The sequence below is a fragment of the Salmo salar genome, chromosome ssa21 (genome assembly GCF_905237065.1).
Source record: "Salmo salar chromosome ssa21, Ssal_v3.1, whole genome shotgun sequence".
NCBI classification, from domain to species: Eukaryota; Metazoa; Chordata; class Actinopteri; order Salmoniformes; family Salmonidae; genus Salmo; species Salmo salar.
The window spans coordinates 13,744,048-13,763,201 of NC_059462.1; the positions used below are offsets into that span (position 1 = coordinate 13,744,048).

At 43.2% G+C, this 19,154-nt stretch overlaps 1 protein-coding gene across 1 annotated transcript in view; it reads left to right on the plus strand.

The window, feature by feature from the left end:
• Nucleotides 1-19,154, plus strand: part of LOC106581824 (polypeptide N-acetylgalactosaminyltransferase 13) — a 79,093-nt gene that overhangs the window by 20,749 nt on the left and 39,190 nt on the right. The window contains 1 exon segment of the mRNA XM_014164205.2: nucleotides 15,588-15,756. Coding sequence (XP_014019680.1) covers nucleotides 15,588-15,756 — 169 coding nt within the window.

The window sequence follows — 19,154 nt, forward strand, 5'->3', positions numbered from 1 at the left end:
CAAGGACGGCACGTTCAAGAGTTTTGGAGAGAAAGGAAAGAAGGGATACTGGTCTGTAGTTGTTGACATCGGAGGGATCAAGTGTAGGTTTTTTCAGAAGGGGTGCAACTCTCGCTCTCTTGAAGACGGAAGGGACGTAGCCAGCGGTCAAGGATGAATTGATGAGCGAGGTGAGGTAGGGGAGAAGGTCTCCGGAAATGGTCTGGAGAAGAGAGGAGGGGATAGGGTCAAGTGGGCAGGTTGTTGGGCGGCCGGCCGTCACAAGACGCGAGATTTCATCTGGAGAGAGAGGGGAGAAAGAGGTCAAAGCACAGGGTAGGGCAGTGTGAGCAGGACCAGCGGTGTCGTTTGACTTAGCAAACGAGGATCGGATGTCGTCAACCTTCTTTTCAAAATGGTTGACGAAGTCATCCGCAGAGAGGGAGGAGGGGGGGGAGGAGGATTCAGGAGGGAGGAGAAGGTAGCAAAGAGCTTCCTAGGGTTAGAGGCAGATGCTTGGAGTTTAGAGTGGTAGAAAGTGGCTTTAGCAGCAGAGACAGAAGAGGAAAATGTAGAGAGGAGGGAGTGAAAGGATGCCAGGTCCGCAGGGAGGCGAGTTTTCCTCCATTTCCGCTCGGCTGCCCGGAGCCCTGTTCTGTGAGCTCGCAGTGAGTCGTCGAGCCACGGAGCAGGAGGGGAGGACCGAGCCGGCCTGGAGGATAGGGGAGAGAGGAAATCAAAGGATGCAGAGAGGGAGGAGAGGAGGGTTGAGGAGGCAGAATCAGGAGATAGGTTGGAGAAGGTTTGAGCAGAGGGAAGAGATGATAGGATGGAAGAGGAGAGAGTAGCGGGAGAGAGAGAGCGAAGGTTGGGACGGCGCAATACCATCCGAGTAGGGGCAGAGTGAGAAGTGTTGGATGAGAGCGAGAGGGAAAAGGATACAAGGTAGTGGTCGGAGACTTGGAGGGGAGTTGCAATGAGATTAGTGGAAGAACAGCATCTAGTAAAGATGAGGTCAAGCGTATTGCCTTCCTTGTGAGTAGGGGGGGAAGGTGAGAGGGTGAGGTTGAAAGAGGAGAGGAGTGGAAAGAAGGAGGCAGAGAGGAATGAGTCGAAGGTAGACGTGGGGAGGTTAAAGTCACCCAGAACTGTGAGAGGTGAGCCATCCTCAGGAAAGGAACTTATCAAGGCGTCAAGCTCATTGATGAACTCTCCAAGGGAACCTGGAGGGCGATAAATGATAAGGATGTTAAGCTTGAAAGGGCTGGTAACTGTGACAGCATGGAATTCAAATGAGGAGATAGACAGATGGGTCAGGGGAGAAAGAGAGAATGTCCACTTGGGAGAGATGAGGATTCCAGTGCCACCACTCCGCTGGCTCGATGCTCTAGGGGTATGCGAGAACACGTAGTCAGACGAGGAGAGAGCAGTAGGAGTAGCAGTGTTATCTGTGGTAATCCATGTTTCCGTCAGCGCCAGGAAGTCTAGGGACTGGAGGGTAGCATAGGCTGAGATGAACTCAGCCTTGTTGGCCGCAGACCGGCAGTTCCAGAGGCTGCCGGAGACCTGGAACTCCACGTGGGTTGTGCGCGCTGGGACCACCAGGTTAGAGTGGCAGCGGCCATGCGGTGTGGAGCGTTTGTATGGCCTGTGCAGAGGGGAGAGAACAGGGATAGACAGACACATAGTAGACAAGCTACAGAAGAGGCTACGCTAATGCAAAGGAGATTAGACTGACAAGTGGACTACACGTCTCGAATGTTCAGAAAGTTAAGCTTACGTTGCAAAAATCTTATTGACTAAAATGATACAGTACTGCTGGCTGGTGGAGTAGGCTAGCTAGCAGTGGCTGCGTTGTTGACTTTGAACGTGTAGCTGGCTAGGTAACCTCGATAGTTTCAGTACTACACCTTGTCATGATACAAAGCAACTTTGTAGCTAGCTAGTGTTGGAGGATCAGTAGGAGGCACTCTTTCCTCCAGGACATTGCCCTGTGTAGGCTGCTGTCTTTTGCATGGGATGTTAAATGGGTGTCCTGACTCTCTGTGGTCACTAAAGAGCCCATGGCACTTATTGTAAGAGTAGGGGTGTTAACCCTGGTGTCCTGGCTAAATTCCCAATCTGGCCCTCATACCATTACGGTCACCTAATCATCCCCAGTTTACAATTAGCTCATTCATCTCCTCTCCCCTTTTTATTATTCCCCAGGTTGTTGCTGTAAACAAGAATGTGTTCTCAGTTGACTTACCTGGTAAAATAATCCGCTATGTGAAAAATAAATGGTGGAAAAAGGATTGGAACCATTTCCCTGTTTGATCGCTAGGTTTTATGGGTATTATCACACCGCCACTGTGGGGCTCTATTGCTGGGGACCAGTGCGCACATGCTTTCGCTTTAGGGTAAGCATGTCCCTGGTTGCCTCAACTCAGGTGCATATATTTTATCAAGATGGGACCCTCTCTCTCTGGAGTGGAGAATCTCCCAGGTATGGGCCATTTGCATTAGTGCCAACGTAGATATTTACGCATTGCAAGAAAATGCTCAGTGTCGTTTATTTTTCTCGATGAGGGACCTGAATGCCCCATTAGGAATCTACACTCTGGAGCACCGGTGGCCCGGGAGGGCTTACCATGGATTCTTGTGGCTCCCCATTGACCCAAGCAGCCTTGGTTTGCAGAGATCATTCGCATTTTAGGTCGGGGAACCGTGGAAACTCCCGTTGGGCAGGGACCTGTTGTCCCAGGCGCACAGGCAGGTTTGGCAAACGAGGCCAGAGATTTGGTTCCTATGGGCATGATGGCTAGAGGTTTACGTAGGTCACCTATTTTGGATTCAAAACAGCGAGTTTCGCCGAAAAGTGACTAGTTTGCATTCCTGTATGTTACAGTTCTTAATGTTCCATTTATAAGATAGTCTCGATTGGATCTTGTCCAGTTTATTCTCCAGCGATTGCATATTCGCCATTAGAACAGATGGTAGAGGCGATTTATTCCCATCCGCTACCGTAGTCGGTCTCATCAAGGTGCCTGCGCACCGGCCTCTATAGATTCGTCTTCTCCTTCTACGAGTGTTGGGGATTTGGGCCTGGTCCGGGATAATCAATATGTGTTTCGCCTCCGACTTATTGAAGTAGAAGTCATCGTCCAAATCGAGGTTAGTGTTAGCTGTTTTGATGCTCTTTTCGGTCATATAAAACGATGGCGGAAACATTATGTACAAAAATAATAATAATACACAAAATAGCACAATTGGTCAGGAGTAGGGTTGCAAAGGGTTGGAAACGTTCCGGTAAATTTCCAGAATTTCCCACGGTAAGTTAAGCCCTGGAATTTGGGGAATTTTGCTTAAATTCATCAAAAAAGTTGGCTTCTAACAGTGAACCTTTTTTGTGGGATACACATAAGGCAATTCTAGGTCTTGTGGCATATTTTGGTTTAACTATCCCCAATTCAATGGAATTGCAACCCTCTGCACGCAAAGTGCATTCTTCCATCACATCTACAGCTGATTCTCAAGATCTTGCACACTAATGAGATGCCATTGAGCCCACACTACTACACTGTCTGAGCCAAGGACTACATGCTTTCTATTTTATACGACATACATGATTTTTTGTTAACTAGTAAATAGTAGCCTGCATCAAAGTGTGTTTAAATCATTTCTAACTTGTTAACAATTTCTGCTAGTTAGTTTTTGCTACCATGTGGGTTTTAGCTTGCTTGAGCCTGGTAACTGAGGAGGGTTAATTCACCTGTTTCCATACACGTTTCATTTTAAAACATTTATCTTACAAAAGAGTTGTTTAATCTAACTGCTTAACTATTTATCTGTACATGGAATTGTATATATTTTTTTTTTACAATTTATTTTCTAATCTTTACAGAAAAATGCCTGGGGCACTACAGTGAGGGAAAAAAGTATTTGATCCCCTGCTGATTTTGTATGTTTGCCCACTGACAAAGAAATGATCAGTCTACAATTTTAATGGTAGGTTTATTTGAACAGTGAGAGACAGAATAACCACAAAAAAATCCAGAAAAACGCATGTCAAAAATGTTATAAATTGATTTGCATTTTAATGAGGGAAATAAGTATTTGACCCCTCTGCAAAACATGACTTAGTACTTGGTGGCAAAATCCTTGTTGGCAATCACAGAGGTCAGACGTTTCTTGTAGTTGGCCACCAGGTTTGCACACATCTCAAGAGGGATTTTGTCCCACTCCTCTTTGCAGATCTTTTCCAAGTCATTAAGGTTTCGAGGCTGACATTTGGCAACTCGAACCTTCAGCTCCCTCCACAGATTTTCTATGGGATTAAGGTCTGGAGACTGGCTAGGCCACTCCAGGACCTTAATGTGCTTCTTCTTGAGCCACTCCTTTGTTGCCTTGGCTGTGTGTTTTGGGTCATTGTCATGCTGTAATACCCATCCACAACCCATTTTCAATGCCCTGGCTGAGGGAAGGAGGTTCTCACCCAATATTTGACGGTACATGGCCCCGACCATCGTCCCTTTGATGCGGTGAAGTTGTCCTGTCCCCTTAGCAGAAAAACACCCCCAAAGAATAATGTTTCCACCTCCATGTTTGATGGTGGGGATGGTATTCTTGGGGTCATAGGCAGCATTCCTCCTCCAAACACGGCAAGTTGAGTTGATGCCAAAGAGCTCCATTTTGGTCTCATCTGACCACAACACTTTCACCCAGTTGTCCTCTGAATCATTCAGATGTTCATTGGCAAACTTCAGACGGGCATGTATATGTGCTTTCTTGAGCAGGGGGACCTTGAGGGGGCTGCAGGATTTCAGTCCTTCACGGCGTAGTGTGTTACCAATTGTTTTCTTGGTGACTATGGTCCCAGCTGCCTTGAGATCATTGACAAGATCCTCCCGTGTAGTTCTGGGCTGATTCCTCACCGTTCTCATGATCATTGCAACTCCATGAGGTGAGATCTTGCATGGAGCCCCAGGCCGAGGGAGATTGACAGTTCTTTTGTGTTTCTTCCATTTGCGAATAATCGCACCAACTGTTGTCACCTTCTCACCAAGCTGCTTGGCGATGGTCTTGTAGCCCATTCCAGCCTTGTGTAGGTCTACAATCTTGTCCCTGACATTCTTGGAGAGCACTTTGGTCTTGGCCATGGTGGAGAGTTTGGAATCTGATTGATTGATTGCTTCTGTGGACAGGTGTCTTTTATACAGATAACAAACTAAGATTAGGAGTGTGCTCCTAATCTCAGTTCGTTACCTGTATAAAAGACACCTTGGAGCCAGAAATCTTTCAGATTGAGAGGGGGTCAAATACTTATTTCCCTCATTAAAATGCAAATCAATTTATAACGTTGTTGTTGTTGTTATTCTGTCTCTCACTGTTCAAATAAACCTACCATTAAAATGATAGACTGATCATTTCTTTGTCAGTGGGCAAACGTACAAAATCAGCAGGGGATCAAATACTTTTTCCCTCACTGTATCTGATGTGTGGAGACATTTCACTGCAGTTAATGTAGAAGGAAAAGCTGTGTACATTTGCAAATACTGTGCCAAATCATATGTGAAGAATGCAACAAAGATTCAGAATCATCTGGCCAAGTGCATAAAGTTTCCTCAGCGCTCACAACAAGCAACCTCTGACAAAAGTCCCTCTACTTCTATTTGAGGTGAAAATTATGAATCAGACAGCTTATCGATAGCAACAGCTCATGGTCCTACTGGAATCTGATTTGACTCAATGGAGGAACGTAGTCAGAGAAATGCTGATGAATGTCTTGCTCGAGCTGTGTATACACCTGGTTCACCTCTGATGCTCACAGGCAATGTGTATTGGAAGAGATTTCTGAATGTTCTTTGACCCACCATACACCCCTCCAACCAGAAATGCTTTATCTACTAATTTGCTGGATGCAGAGTTCAACAGAGTTCAAGTGGAGGTCAAGCAAATCATAGAGAAAGCAGACTGTATTGCAATCATCTCTGATTGATGGTCGAATGTTCGTGGGCAAGGAATAATTAACTACATCATCTCCACCCCTCAGCCAGTATTCTACAAGAGCTCTGACACAAGGGACAACAGACACACCGGTCTCTACATTGCAGATGAGCTGAAGGCAGTCATCAATGACCTTGGACCACAGAAGGTATATACACTGGTGACAGACAATGCTGTGAACATGAAGGCTGCTTGGTCTAAAGTGGAGGAGTCCTACCCTCACATCACACCTATTGGCTGTGCTGCTCATGCATTGAATCTGCTCCCCAAGGACATCATGGCACTGAAAACAATGGATACACTCTACAAGAGAGCCAAGGAAATAGTTAGGTATGTGAAGGGTTATTGCAACAATCTACCTCACCAAGCAAAGTGAGAAGAATAAGAGCACCACATTGAAGCTGCCCAGCAACACCCGTTGGGGTGGTGTTGTCATCATGTTTGACAGTCTCCTGGAGGAGAAGGAGTCTATCCAAGAAATGGCCATACCACAGTCTGCCGATATGGACAGCCCCATCAAGAGGATCCTCCTGGATGATGTATTTTGGGAGAGAGTGGTAAGCAGCCTGAATTCTATAGCAGTAGCCATTGCACGGATTGAGGGAGACAATGCCATCCTGTCTAATGTTCAGACTCTGCTTGCAGATGTAAGAGAAGAAATCTGTACTCCCCTGCCCACTTCACTGTTGCTCCAAGCAGAGGAAACTGCAGTTCTGAAATAATTCCAAAAGTGTGAAGACTTCTACATGTTCGACCCCAAGTATGCTGGCAAGAGCATCCTGTCTGGTGCAGAGATCAACAAGGCCTATGGTGTCATCACTACCGTGTCTCGCCACCTTGGCCTGGATGAGGGCAAGATTCTTGGCTGTCTGGCGAAGTACACTTACAAGCAAGGGCTTTGGGATGGAGATGCAATATGGCAGTCGTGCCAACATATCTCATCAGCCACCCGGTGGAAGGGACTTTGTGGATATAAGGCTCTTTCCCCTGTTGCCTTCATCATCCTGCAAATCCCACCAACATCAGCCACTTCAGAACGTAACTGGTCCATCTTTGGGAACACACACACCAAAGCACGCAACAGGCTGACCAATACAAGGGTTGAAAAATTGGTGGCCATCCTGGCAAATTTGAGGCTTTTTGAGCCTGACAATGAGTCATCCTCAATAAGGTTGGAAAGTGACAGTGAAGATGAGGCCTCAGAGTCTGATGTTCAAGAGGTGGACATTGAGGAGGTCCAGGGAGAAGACATGGAAGCCTGGGAGAAAGACAACAAAAGCTTTAGTTTCTAGACTATCATTTTACAGATGTATGTTGAAAACGTTTTTGGGAGATGCAATGGATCATTGGCGATCATTCAATATTCCCTTTCTTTTGTTGTTCAGTGAAATCATCCTATGTGAAGAGTCAACTCAATTAATTCAAGTTAAAGTCATAACTAAATTGTTTTTTAAATTTATATTGAAAGGATTTAATAATTTGCAATTATGTCCACTCATGATAAGGTAAAAGGTTTATGTTTCTGTCTCCATATGATATGGTAAATATAACCAATGCAAAAAACATATACATTTAAATGGTATTAATATTAATTTGCATATATTTCCATTAATTCCCATATATTCCCGTTAATTACCACTGAAAGTTTCCACCTCTGAATATTCTCCAAAATGTGCAACCCTAGTCAGGAGCCCATAAAACGTCCGCTTTCCAAAGCAGCGCCATTCTTTCAAACACAACATCAAAGTTTCCATTGCGCATGGGATTCAATGAAAGCTGTGCAAGAGGGTAAGCGTTGGTAATGGGTAAGCCATTGTAACAGATATCAGAAGTATACAGTAGTTACCAAAATCTCCTTCTCACTAAACAAATAGATAACTGATTTTATTAATCAATTATGTACAGTTGAAGTCGGAAGTTTACATACACTTAGGTTGGAGTCATTAAAACTCGTTTTTCAACCACTCCACAAATTTCTTGTTGACAAACTATAGTTTGGGGGCCTCCCGGGTGGCGCAGTGGTCTAAGGCACTGTATCGCAGAGATTCTGGGTTCGAGCCCAGGCTCTGTCGCAGCCGGCCACGACCGGGAGGCCCATGGGGCGGCGCACAATTGGCCCAGCGTCGTCTGGGTTAGGGAGGGTTTGGCAGGCAGGGATATCCTTGTCTCATCGCACACTAGCGACTCCTGTGGCGGGCGGGGCGCAGTGCATGCTGACCAGGTCGCAAGGTGTACGGTGTTTCCTCCGACACATTGCTGCGGCTGGCTTCCGGGTTGGATGTGCATTGTGTCAAGAAACAGTGCGGCTTGGTTGGGTTGTGTTTCGGAGGATGCATGGCTCTTGACCTTCGCCTCTCCCAAGTCCGTACGGGAGTTGTAGTGATGAGACTAGACTGTAACTACTACCAATTGGATACCACGAAATTGCGGAGCAAAAAGGGGTAAAAAAATATAAATAAATGTAATTTAATTTAAAAAAATAAACTATCGTTTTGGCAAGTCGGTTAGGACATCTACTTTGTGCATGACAAGTCATTTTTCCAACAATTATTTACAGGCAGATTATTTCACTTATAATTCACTGTATCACAATTCCAGTGGGTCAGAAGTTTACATACTCTAAGTTGACTGTGCCTTTAAACAGCTTGGAAAATTACAGAAAATGATGTCATGGCTTTAGAAGCTTCTGATAGGCTAAATGACATCATTTGAGTCAATTGGAGGTGTACCTGTGGATGTATTTCAATGCCTACGTTCAAACTCAGTGCCTCTTTGCTTGACATCATGGGAAAATCAAAAGAAATCAGCCAAGACCTCATAAAAAAAAGTTTCCACATTTCTGAAGGTACCACGTTCATCTGTACAAACAATAGTACGCAAGTATAAACACCATGGGACCACGCAGCCGTCATACCGCTCAGGAAGGAGACACGTTCTGTCTCCTAGAGATGAACGTACTGTCATGACGTTGGCCTCTTTGAGTACAGGGAGGACAGTTGACCCCCTCCCCCCTTGCACCATCCCCCAACCTACCTTCCCCCACCCAGGCCCTGTGTGAAAGGGTTGTAAAAACTCTAAGAGCCACATGGCCCATAGAGAGACACAGGAAATTCTTCCAACTCACAGAATTGGGGAGCCAAGCGACCTTTGTGTTCTGGAGAAGGTATGGAAGATTGGTGAAGAATCCAGCTACGAACTGGTCCGCTTGGTACAATTTTGTGATACTCAGAAGAGACAATATAGCCATATTACCATAAAACGGTTTATATAATAGCCTCAGTGATGAGAATTGCATCCACATGGTTGTATAGAATGTATTAATAAGGATAAAGCTTTTGTAATACATTGAGATGCTATTGACTGATGTTAATGTGATGGAGTTGTATTCCTGTACCAAGCTTAACTCAGTCACCGGCACGCCCCCAGGGACACAGACAGGACCAGGCGTCATGTTCTATGTTCACTATAAAACCCCCCCTGACTTACTAGTCTAACAGACCCCGGCCTCCACTCCATTGCGAGTTGGCCAATAGGTTTGACCATCCAAGTACTCTACTGAAAGTGAACCATACCACGTGGTTAACTTTTAGACTATTGATACCGACAGAATAAGAACAAGTCTTTGATATTAATTATTAGTCTGCAGCTAAGTAAATTATATCATTGAACGCGAAGACCAACAAGACATCCATTCTATGACGACATTAATGAATGTCGCTTTGAAAGATCCATTCTAACAGAGTGAGAGAGAGAGAGAGAGAGAGAGAGAACGCGGACAAAACTCTCCAACGGGGCGACGCTCCAACAAGGATCCCGACGACACACTGAGCGTAAATATATATTGTGAGCGTTCAATTGTCAATTGTTAATATTGATGAACTCTGTGTACCTCCTCAGCTGAACATTTTATGATCCATTGTTCTACAAGACACCAGCCACGCCTGTTTAGACCACTAGGGCACATTACTCTACCAATTCTTTGTGATGATAATTACTGTTTGTATACTTTCTGTGAATTAATTAGTTTAGTAAATAAATGATTTTAAGACAATTGATGTATGGATGACTCTTAGTAAAGACTGGGTTTGTGCAGATACAACAATTTACGACGTTTGGAATGAGACTGGACGCGAGGTAAAATACACCATTTAAACCAGAAGATAATCGGCCTATACTATAATAGAATATAATATATAATGTTATAATGTAGGAAAGTTATATTAGGAAAATTATAACTTTGTAATCTGAATATTTTCCTTGGTGCCCCGATCTCCTAGTTAATTACAATTAAACGATTAATCAGTTTAATCGCGTGATAATAATTACAGGGAGTTAATTGATAAACATGTCTTCAGTTTAATGGTACCCCAAAGACACAACAGTACTTTGGTGCGAAAAGTGCAAATCAATCTCAGAACAACAGCAAAGCACCTTGTGAAGATGCCACTGCTCCAAAACTGCCATGGAGAAATGTCCTCTGGTCTGATGAAACAAAAATAGAACTGTTTGGCCATAATGACCATCGTTAAGTTTGGAGGAAAAGGGGGAGGTTTGCAAGCCAAAGAACACCATCCCAACTGTGAAGCACGGGGGTGGCAGCATCATGTTGTGGGGGTTGCTTTGCTGCAGGAGGGACTGGTGCACTTAACAAAATAGATGGCATCATGAGGGAGGGAAATCATGTGGATATATTGAAGCAACATCTCAAGACATCAGTCAGGAAGTTAAAGCTTGGTCGCAAATGTGTCTTCCAAATGGACAATGACCCCAAGCATACTTCCAAAGTTGTGGCAAAATGGAAGGCTACCCAAAACGTTAGACCCAAGTTAAACAATTTAAAGGCAATTTTACCAAATACTAATTGAGTGTATGTAAGCTCCTGACCCACTGGGAATGTGATGAAAGAAATAAAAGCTGAAATAAATCACTACTATTATTCTGACATTTCACATTCTTAAAATAAAGTGGTGATCCTAACTGACCTAAGACGGAATTTTTACAAGGATTAAATGTCAGGAGTTTTGAAAAACTGAGTTTAAATGTATTTGGCTAAGGTGTATGTAAACCTCTGACTTCAACTGTAGGATGAGCTTTGTTGAGAAAGTGTAAGCAGGGCGTAAAGCAGTGTAAGCACTAAGCCAGCGGTGTCAAACTAAATTCCTGGAGGGCCGTGTGGGTACTGGCTTTTGTTTCTTTCAATTCGTGACCAATTAAAACCTAACAACCAAGTAAGGGGAGTTCCTAACTAATCAATGACCTTATTTCATCAATCAAGTACAAGGGAGGAGCGCAAACCCACAGACACTTGGCCCTCCAGGAATTGAGTTTGACACCAATTGAGAGTGAGTTCACTGTAAGTGCTATCTATCCCTGAAACAAACAGTAGAAGTGCATTGTTGTACAGTAATGCAGTGGATTTGGGCTTGGGCTTCTGTGATCCCCTGCCCAGTAGGATCTGCACGAATATATGTCCTGCCAACTGGGTCAAACGGGGAAGCAGGAGGCAAGGGAGAGAGAGGAAGGACAGGAGGAGGAGGGGCGCTGCCCCCAAAACACAGCATCTACATTGAGTGTCAAAAACATTATGAACACCTGCTCTTTCCATGACATAGCTTCCACCTGGATTCACCTGGTCAGTCTATGATCCCTTATTGATGTCACTTGTTAAATCCTCTTCAATGAGTGTAGATGAAAGGGAGGAGACAGGTTAAAGAAGGATTTTTAAGCCTTGAGACATGGATTGTGTATGTAGGCCATTCAGAGGGTGAATGGAGAAGAGAAAAAATGTAAGTGCCTTTGAGTATGGTAGGTGCCAAGCGCACCGGTTTGTGTCAAGAACTGCAACGATGCTGGGTTTTTCACACTCAACAGTTTCCTTTGTGTATCAAAAATGGTCCACCACCCAAAGGGCATCAAGCCAATGTGGCACAACTGTGGGAAGCTTTGGAGTCAACATGGGCCTGCATCCAACACCTTGTAGAGTCCATGGCCTGAAGAAATGAGGATGTTTTTTGGGGGGTTCGTGTTTTTATACTCAGTGTATGACCGAAATGGAAGCCTATTCCCTTTATATTGTGCACTACTTTTGGCCAGAGCCCTATGGTCCGTAGTGAAAAGTAGTGCACTATATATAGGGACTAGGGTGCCATTTGAGATGCACCCAGTCTCTAACTCACCAACCCTGAACAGGCCAAACTCCCCTTCCACTCTCTTCTGCAAAGTAAATTAAGCATAGAAATGGCTTGAGGATGTGGGGAACTAAACTAAAATAATCAGATAATATAATCAGACCCGGCTGCAGATCAATGTGATCTCCCACCTGGATTGAGTTTTTGCTCACTCTTTATAACCAGGCTTCCCTGCCTTTCTTTAGAGAATCAATGGGTCAAATTTGAGTCTGAAAATCACACTGGGAACTGTTAATGAAAACCAAAGAGTACAGTTCTTTTGAAATGGAAAACTAAATCTAAAATGATAATTTACATAGCAGCAGTTGCAATAAGCTCTTAGCACTGTGGATTACAATACTGTATTCATGCTAGGAATGTGACAAATTGAAAACATTTCGTAACGTAAACAGCATTTAAAAAAAATCCGTTTTCCGTTAAAACGATTTTTAAAAATCCTAAAATTCTACATCAATTCACAATGCAGAATAATGGTCCTACCTGTGAATCACCGCTAGGGCCTGGCAATGAAGTTGTGTCTACTGCGACCCTTTCAGACAGCTACAGTAACATTACTTTTTAGACAATTTAAAAAAAAAGTGCTGCATTAGACGCGTATGTACCTTTTCAGACAGTAGAATTCTGCTCCGGCATACAATGTTCAATTGTTTCCCTGACAACAAATACACGTTGCTGATTGATGTCCTGCCATGTTGTTTATCGTGGTTTGTTTGTGGTAGGGTGGCAAGATTTGCTTTCGTTCTACTAAATGTCTTGGTCGCGATATTTAACAAAGTACTTTTTCAAGTACTTTTTTTTAGGAGAGTGGTAGTCTGCGCGCAGGCAGACAGGCTATAATTGACAGTAATGGTCGCCTTGTAGTGATAGAAGTTATTCCCGGTTCAGAAGCGGCATTACTTTACAGACAAGTAAAATGCCATTCATGTCTCCAGAGAAGGTTCGTGTCATGCTTTCAAAGCCGTAGTGTAGCCTACTGTAAAATAATGACACGGTGTAGCTGAGGCGCTTTCAAGGGGCCACATAGCGTTATATCTGAAAAGGGCAATCGATACAGGCTATACCGGTAGCTTTTTGTAATTTCATATTATTAAGCAAACCCTTGCTCGCAAGACTGGCCCGAAGATACCTCTGTATCCCGGCAACATCGGTTCCATGAATAGCCCAACTAGGATATTCTATTCGCAACTTGCGTCATTAGCGAAGAGAAAGAGCAGGCAGGCAGAACCATGCGCATACTGTACGTCTTGGTCATCTGCAATGCCTTAAATTGTCTTGCATGCCTCGCAAATTCACCAAAGAAGCCTACAGTTTTCCTCTTCCTCTCTGGTTTATTTAAATAACACAACTTTCCCATGGCCTTTATAGCCATATAGTCTACTTGGGCTATAAAATGGAAAATAATGTTTTGTGACAACTGCACTATGATTTTAATTAGGTTTTTCTAAACATTAGTTCACGCCCCTAATTCATGTTTTTTTTTTCAATTAAAAATACATATTTAAAAACTCACAAAAGTTAGACTAATTGATCTCCATTATTTATGCCCCCCCCAAAACTGTAAAGATATGGTTCACAGGAAACAGGATTGAAATAATAGAGCACACTTGTTTTAGCTCAACGCTATTGACCATGTCTCTGCAGACCCATTATATTATGAGGGTGAAGACCCTATAATATAATTTCAGACAAAGTCACTGGATAGGACTAGGGCATAAAACCTTTTGGCCTTAGAATAGAGTTACTGTTGTCATGGCTCATGTCAGGGGGTCAGTGATGTGTTTGTTGGGCTGAAGAGCCAGAGAAAGGGCAGATACCGAGGTCTTGTTATTTCTAAGCCCGAGGATACTATTGAACAGAGGGGTATGCTACAAAGCAGAATCAATAAGTTACAGTAGCCAGCTAACTTGCATAATATTCTGAAATAACTTAACATTTTTTACAAAGAAAAGCTGGAAATGGCCATGTAATTGACTCAACAACCAAAAACACATTACATTTTAGCTTTCTTAATGAACCTGAAAATCTGTAGATATTTTTTGTTGTTTATCAAAGTAAGCTGGCTAACTCATTAATTCTGTTTTGTAGTATACCCCTCCATTCACTTGAACTTGTGAGGATACTGTACATGTTTTTGTTTAGAAATCACAAGACATTTACCTGAATATTCTCTCTCTCTTTCTGAATTGTCCCCCATGGAAATCACTCTGCTTGAGATTATTGGAGAGCGGAGCATAAATCAACAGAGTTTATTTACCTTTTGGATCATTGTGAAGCGGTGTAGAGCGGTATGCAACAGATGCAGCTTGGGATGGTGCCGCTGTTCTCAAAGCTTTAATGGATCCTTAGTAACGCTGAGTGATCAGTTATATGATCTGATATTTCTTAACAGCGGAGGGCATGCTCTCTCACTCCTTCCTCATTCATCAATGACAGAGAGGAGGGCTAGCCCTAAGTCTCTGGACAAATATGGGATTTTCCAACAGGCCTAGATGATACTTGACATTCTAGTCTTTGAGCAGACCTTCTCCTCAGCGATTTACAGTTAGTGCATTCATCTTAAGTCAGCTAGGTGAGACAACCACATATCAGAGTCATCGTAAGTACATTTTTCCTAAATGAAGGTGTTATCATCAAAGTCTGTGCTAGTAGGAAATGGAAATGTTATGTAAAAAAAAAAAAAATCAGGAGGATGGAGGGCAGGGGGCATGACTGTATGGCAAGAGTAGTCGGGGTCGGACTACCGCATTTGGGGCCCCGGGCATTTCAACACATTTTGTGTTGATAAAAAGTACAGTTTTATAATGCTATTCTACACATTTTGTTATGAGGTTACGAGAACATTTTCAGATTTTAAGCTCATTTCCTGCTATTCTACACATTTTGCCATGAGGCTCAGAGAGAATTTAGCAGTTTTAAAGCAAATTTCCTCCAGGGGGCCCATAACCTTAAAAAATGTAATTGCTTGGGTGCCCACTGGAGGTCGGGGGCCCCGGGGCACATGCCCTGTGTGCCTGTTCGGTAATCCGGCCCTGAGAATAGTAGCATGGTTAATGGATCCAGAATACTTGGGGAAGCTGAATCAGTGTCTGACTGATCAGCATTTCATTTGCTGTTTGGGACATTTTAATGGCCTCAGCATTCAAAGCCTGATAATGTGGCCATAATCTCCCACTGGTCTGAGACCAGTCTTTCTCTCTTAGACACACACTATACCATGGTTCATTTGCTCACGGTTCATTTTAAGTTCATGGACTTTCCACAGTACTGTACCTTTATTAATAGATACAATAAAATAGATCTAGCTGCATTTAACAGATTTCTTTCATCTTATTCGGTAGCTGGAATTGTATGTGTGACCTCCCGCTCCCATTGAAATAACTGTGAAATCACATAGTGAGTATTAAATATGTAACATTTCTCCCCGTTGTATTGCAGCGGTCATATCGCGGACCCACGAGGGCCCAGGGGAGATGGGGAAGGCGGTGGTTATCGCAAAGGACGAGCAGGAGAAAATGAAGGAGCTCTTTAAGATTAACCAGTTCAATCTGATGGCCAGCGACATGATTGCGCTCAACAGGAGTCTGCCGGATGTGAGACTGGACGGGTGAGTGAGCGTGACCTTTTCCCAGACACACACTGTGAATCGCACTACTGACCTCTTTACTCGGCACGGCACGCACCACCCACTTTAACAACGCTGTAACCTTCCACCACTGCCTCTCAGAAGCTTTGATACCGGTGAGACCAAATCACTGTTATTCTAGTCATAAGCAAGTCATGAGGTCTGAGTCTCAAGTTGAGTCCCAAGTAGAACGGGTCGTGTCTCGAGTCGCGTATTCTAAGAGCAAGTCGAGACAAGTTGAGTCACAAGTTTTTTCCAAGTCAAGTCTCAAGATAAGTAAAACAAAAAAATCCATACATGACTTGTTCAACTACAAATCTCTGTCTATTTTTTGAGGCAACCACACAGTCCTTTTCATTATTTTGTCTACAACACATTTTGGTTATGTAATTGTAAAATAGGTACCTTGCAGTAGTAGTAAGGGAATGAAATCAGCAAAAGGCAAGGCAGGTTGACATGCTCAGTGTAGATTTATTTACAGGTCTTGGCGGTCCAATGGTGAAAGCGAAATACCATACAAAATATGAGTATATTTACCAAATATACACCGCCAATAGCCCAATGGATATAGCCTCGTTATCAGGGTTAACCTGTCCTAACTGAATGAATACAGGTAGAGGGCACAACTGAACAGCATCTGCTGGAGAAACCAAATCAAATCTGTCTAGCAGGACCTCAAACAGGTACATGCATGTATTAGCACTTGGCCCCTCCCAGGACCATACAATTACCCATTACCCAACTGGCAATTACAACCAATAAACTGGTTCTATAATGTAAAAGGCATTTTCCACAACCATTGATACATTCGTCTTAATCAGACTTAATGATTATTAATGATATTTCCTCACCATTCATACTCGGAACAATCATTTTCTCTTATTCAACGTACTGAGTCAGAAAGCGTGGCGCACAGGCCACGTAGCCTATTTCTATGTGCACTGAGGCGCACACACTCCTATTACGCACAAACAAAATGATAGAACCATAGGACACATGCCGCGTTCAAAACAACTGGGAACTCTGAAATCTCAGACTTCCGATTTCAGTGCGTTCAAGACAACTGGGAACTCGGAACAAAACGAGCTTCGACTGGGAAAAGTAGTTTTGAAGGCTCATGCAAGGCTTACTTACCACTCAGAGGATACATTTTTTTTAAATGTATTGTATGAAACAGACATTTCGAAGTGTTGCAATAAACAGTATGGAAAGGGGAATACCTAGTCCGTTGTACAACTGAAATGTGTCTTCTGCATTTAATCCAAATTAATCAGAGAGGTGCGGGGGGTTGACTTAATCAACATCCACGGCGCCCGGGGAACAGTGGGTTAACTGCCTTGCTCGGTGGCAGAACGACAGATTTTTACCTTGTCAGTCCGGGGATTCGATCCAGCAACCTTTCTGTTACTGGCCCAACGCTCTAACCACTTGGCTACCTGCTGCCCCCATGGGGATGGAATGCTACCAATTATTGTAAGATGGAATATAGATTTACCACATATGCATTTAAACGAGTGAAAGAATTTGTTCTTAACTGACTTGCCTAGTTAAATAAAGGTTAAATAAATAAATACAAATCAACAGCAAACATTTCAACAAGATGGCGCCTATGGTGCGTCTTCACCAGAGTAATAATACATTTTTCACATAGCAAAGACCATGATAGTAGTTGCTGTTTGATGCCCCCTTGCTGGTGAGCTTGCAAAGTAAACAGTTAATATTCTTGATCACCAAAACATTGTTTGGATCTGCATATTTATTTATTATGGCAATCTTCTCTCCCTACAATTTGACATTTGCTCTGCACCTGATTCTACAGCAAATCAGCAATCTGTTGCATGTTTGTTTTTTTGCAAGGGCAAGGCTGCGGTTACCATCTTGGGCTGCGTGGAGAGTAATCCAGGGAGACTCTAGTCTGTTGCCGTGTTCACGTGCTAGTCGTAACTAGTCGTAACTAGGAAAGTCTGACATTTCAGACTTGCTAATTAGTTGACAGTGGCATGTGTATAACTACAACCAGTTAGCAAGTCAGAAATGTCAGTTTCCTATGACAGTTCAGACTAGCACGTAAACGCGGCATGTGCCACAAAATGAGTGACAGAACCTGGCCAGATCATTTCGTTATCAGTTTCAAGCCAAAGTCGAGTCCCGAGTCTTGAGGCTCCAAGTCAAGTCTGAAGTTATTTTATTTTCAATCAAGTCTCAGGTCATCAAATTTTGACTCGAGTCCATGTCATGTGACTTGAGTCATCAACTCTGTCCACTTCACATGGCAACATATTCCTGTTATCAAAGGGCTGCCATTTTGGATCTACTTTCTGCCTTTTTTTACTCGTTGTTGTTTTAGTCTAGAGACTTCAGCTAAATTCAATGAATTCAAGAAAGCACAGCTGACAGCACAATGTTGACAATAACAGCATGGGGTTCCTTTTAACGTTAGGAGCAGCCGCAAGCAGAGTATTAACAGCAATAAGAGACTATCTACCAAATAACTAAGATCCAACAGAACATTTTGATATAGTCCAGAACCAACCAATTTGTTGACTTTGATGAAAAACCCCTTTTAAGTCCTCGGATTCCTCAGGATTCATTCCATGATGTAACATGCTCTAATTCAATGATGGCTGGTGAGGGGGACGAGGGCCATAGTTTTGCCCCGGAATGGAATGAATGGAACAGCATCTAACTCAGGGAAATCATGTGTTTGATGTTTTTCATACCGTGCCATTCGTTCCGTTCCAGCGATTTACTATGAGCTCGTCCTCTGATTTTAAAGTGCCACCAGCCACCACTGCTCTAATTGAAGAATATTAGAGTTACTCTTTAGCAGTGTTGTATCCATCACCATCTTCGAGGGTTTACATCAGCCGTGACAGTCTGAATGGGAGAAGGGCTTTGTTTACTGTCACCCAAGACCTACTAGAGCTGGATAATGAAAATCCAAAGAGCAATTTGTGTGAAACATGACCCGCGTTCATCTTGAGCAGCTGATCTAGAGGCAGTCTCTCCGGGCGACATCGCCGTGATTCATGTTTATGTATTTCTACAGAACATTTCTTATCAAATGTTCTTTACAAAGTGCTCTCTCTGCGGTGCAGTCCAAGGTCTCTCATGTTGGAGGAATATAGGAACATTTTCAATACAACAATATAAATAACGATGCAGAGAATATAAACATATGCCAATGCTGTCAACATTGTCTATATTGTTATTATATTGAATGTATATTGGTGCCTTCTGCCTTGACACTCAATTGTATGACTGTCCACCATGGGTTTTTACATTGGTTTAAAATTGAGTTAATAAAGACACATGTAAAACACTGCATGCACTCCATTTCACACATCTACCAGGATTGTGCTAAGCATAATGCTTTTAGT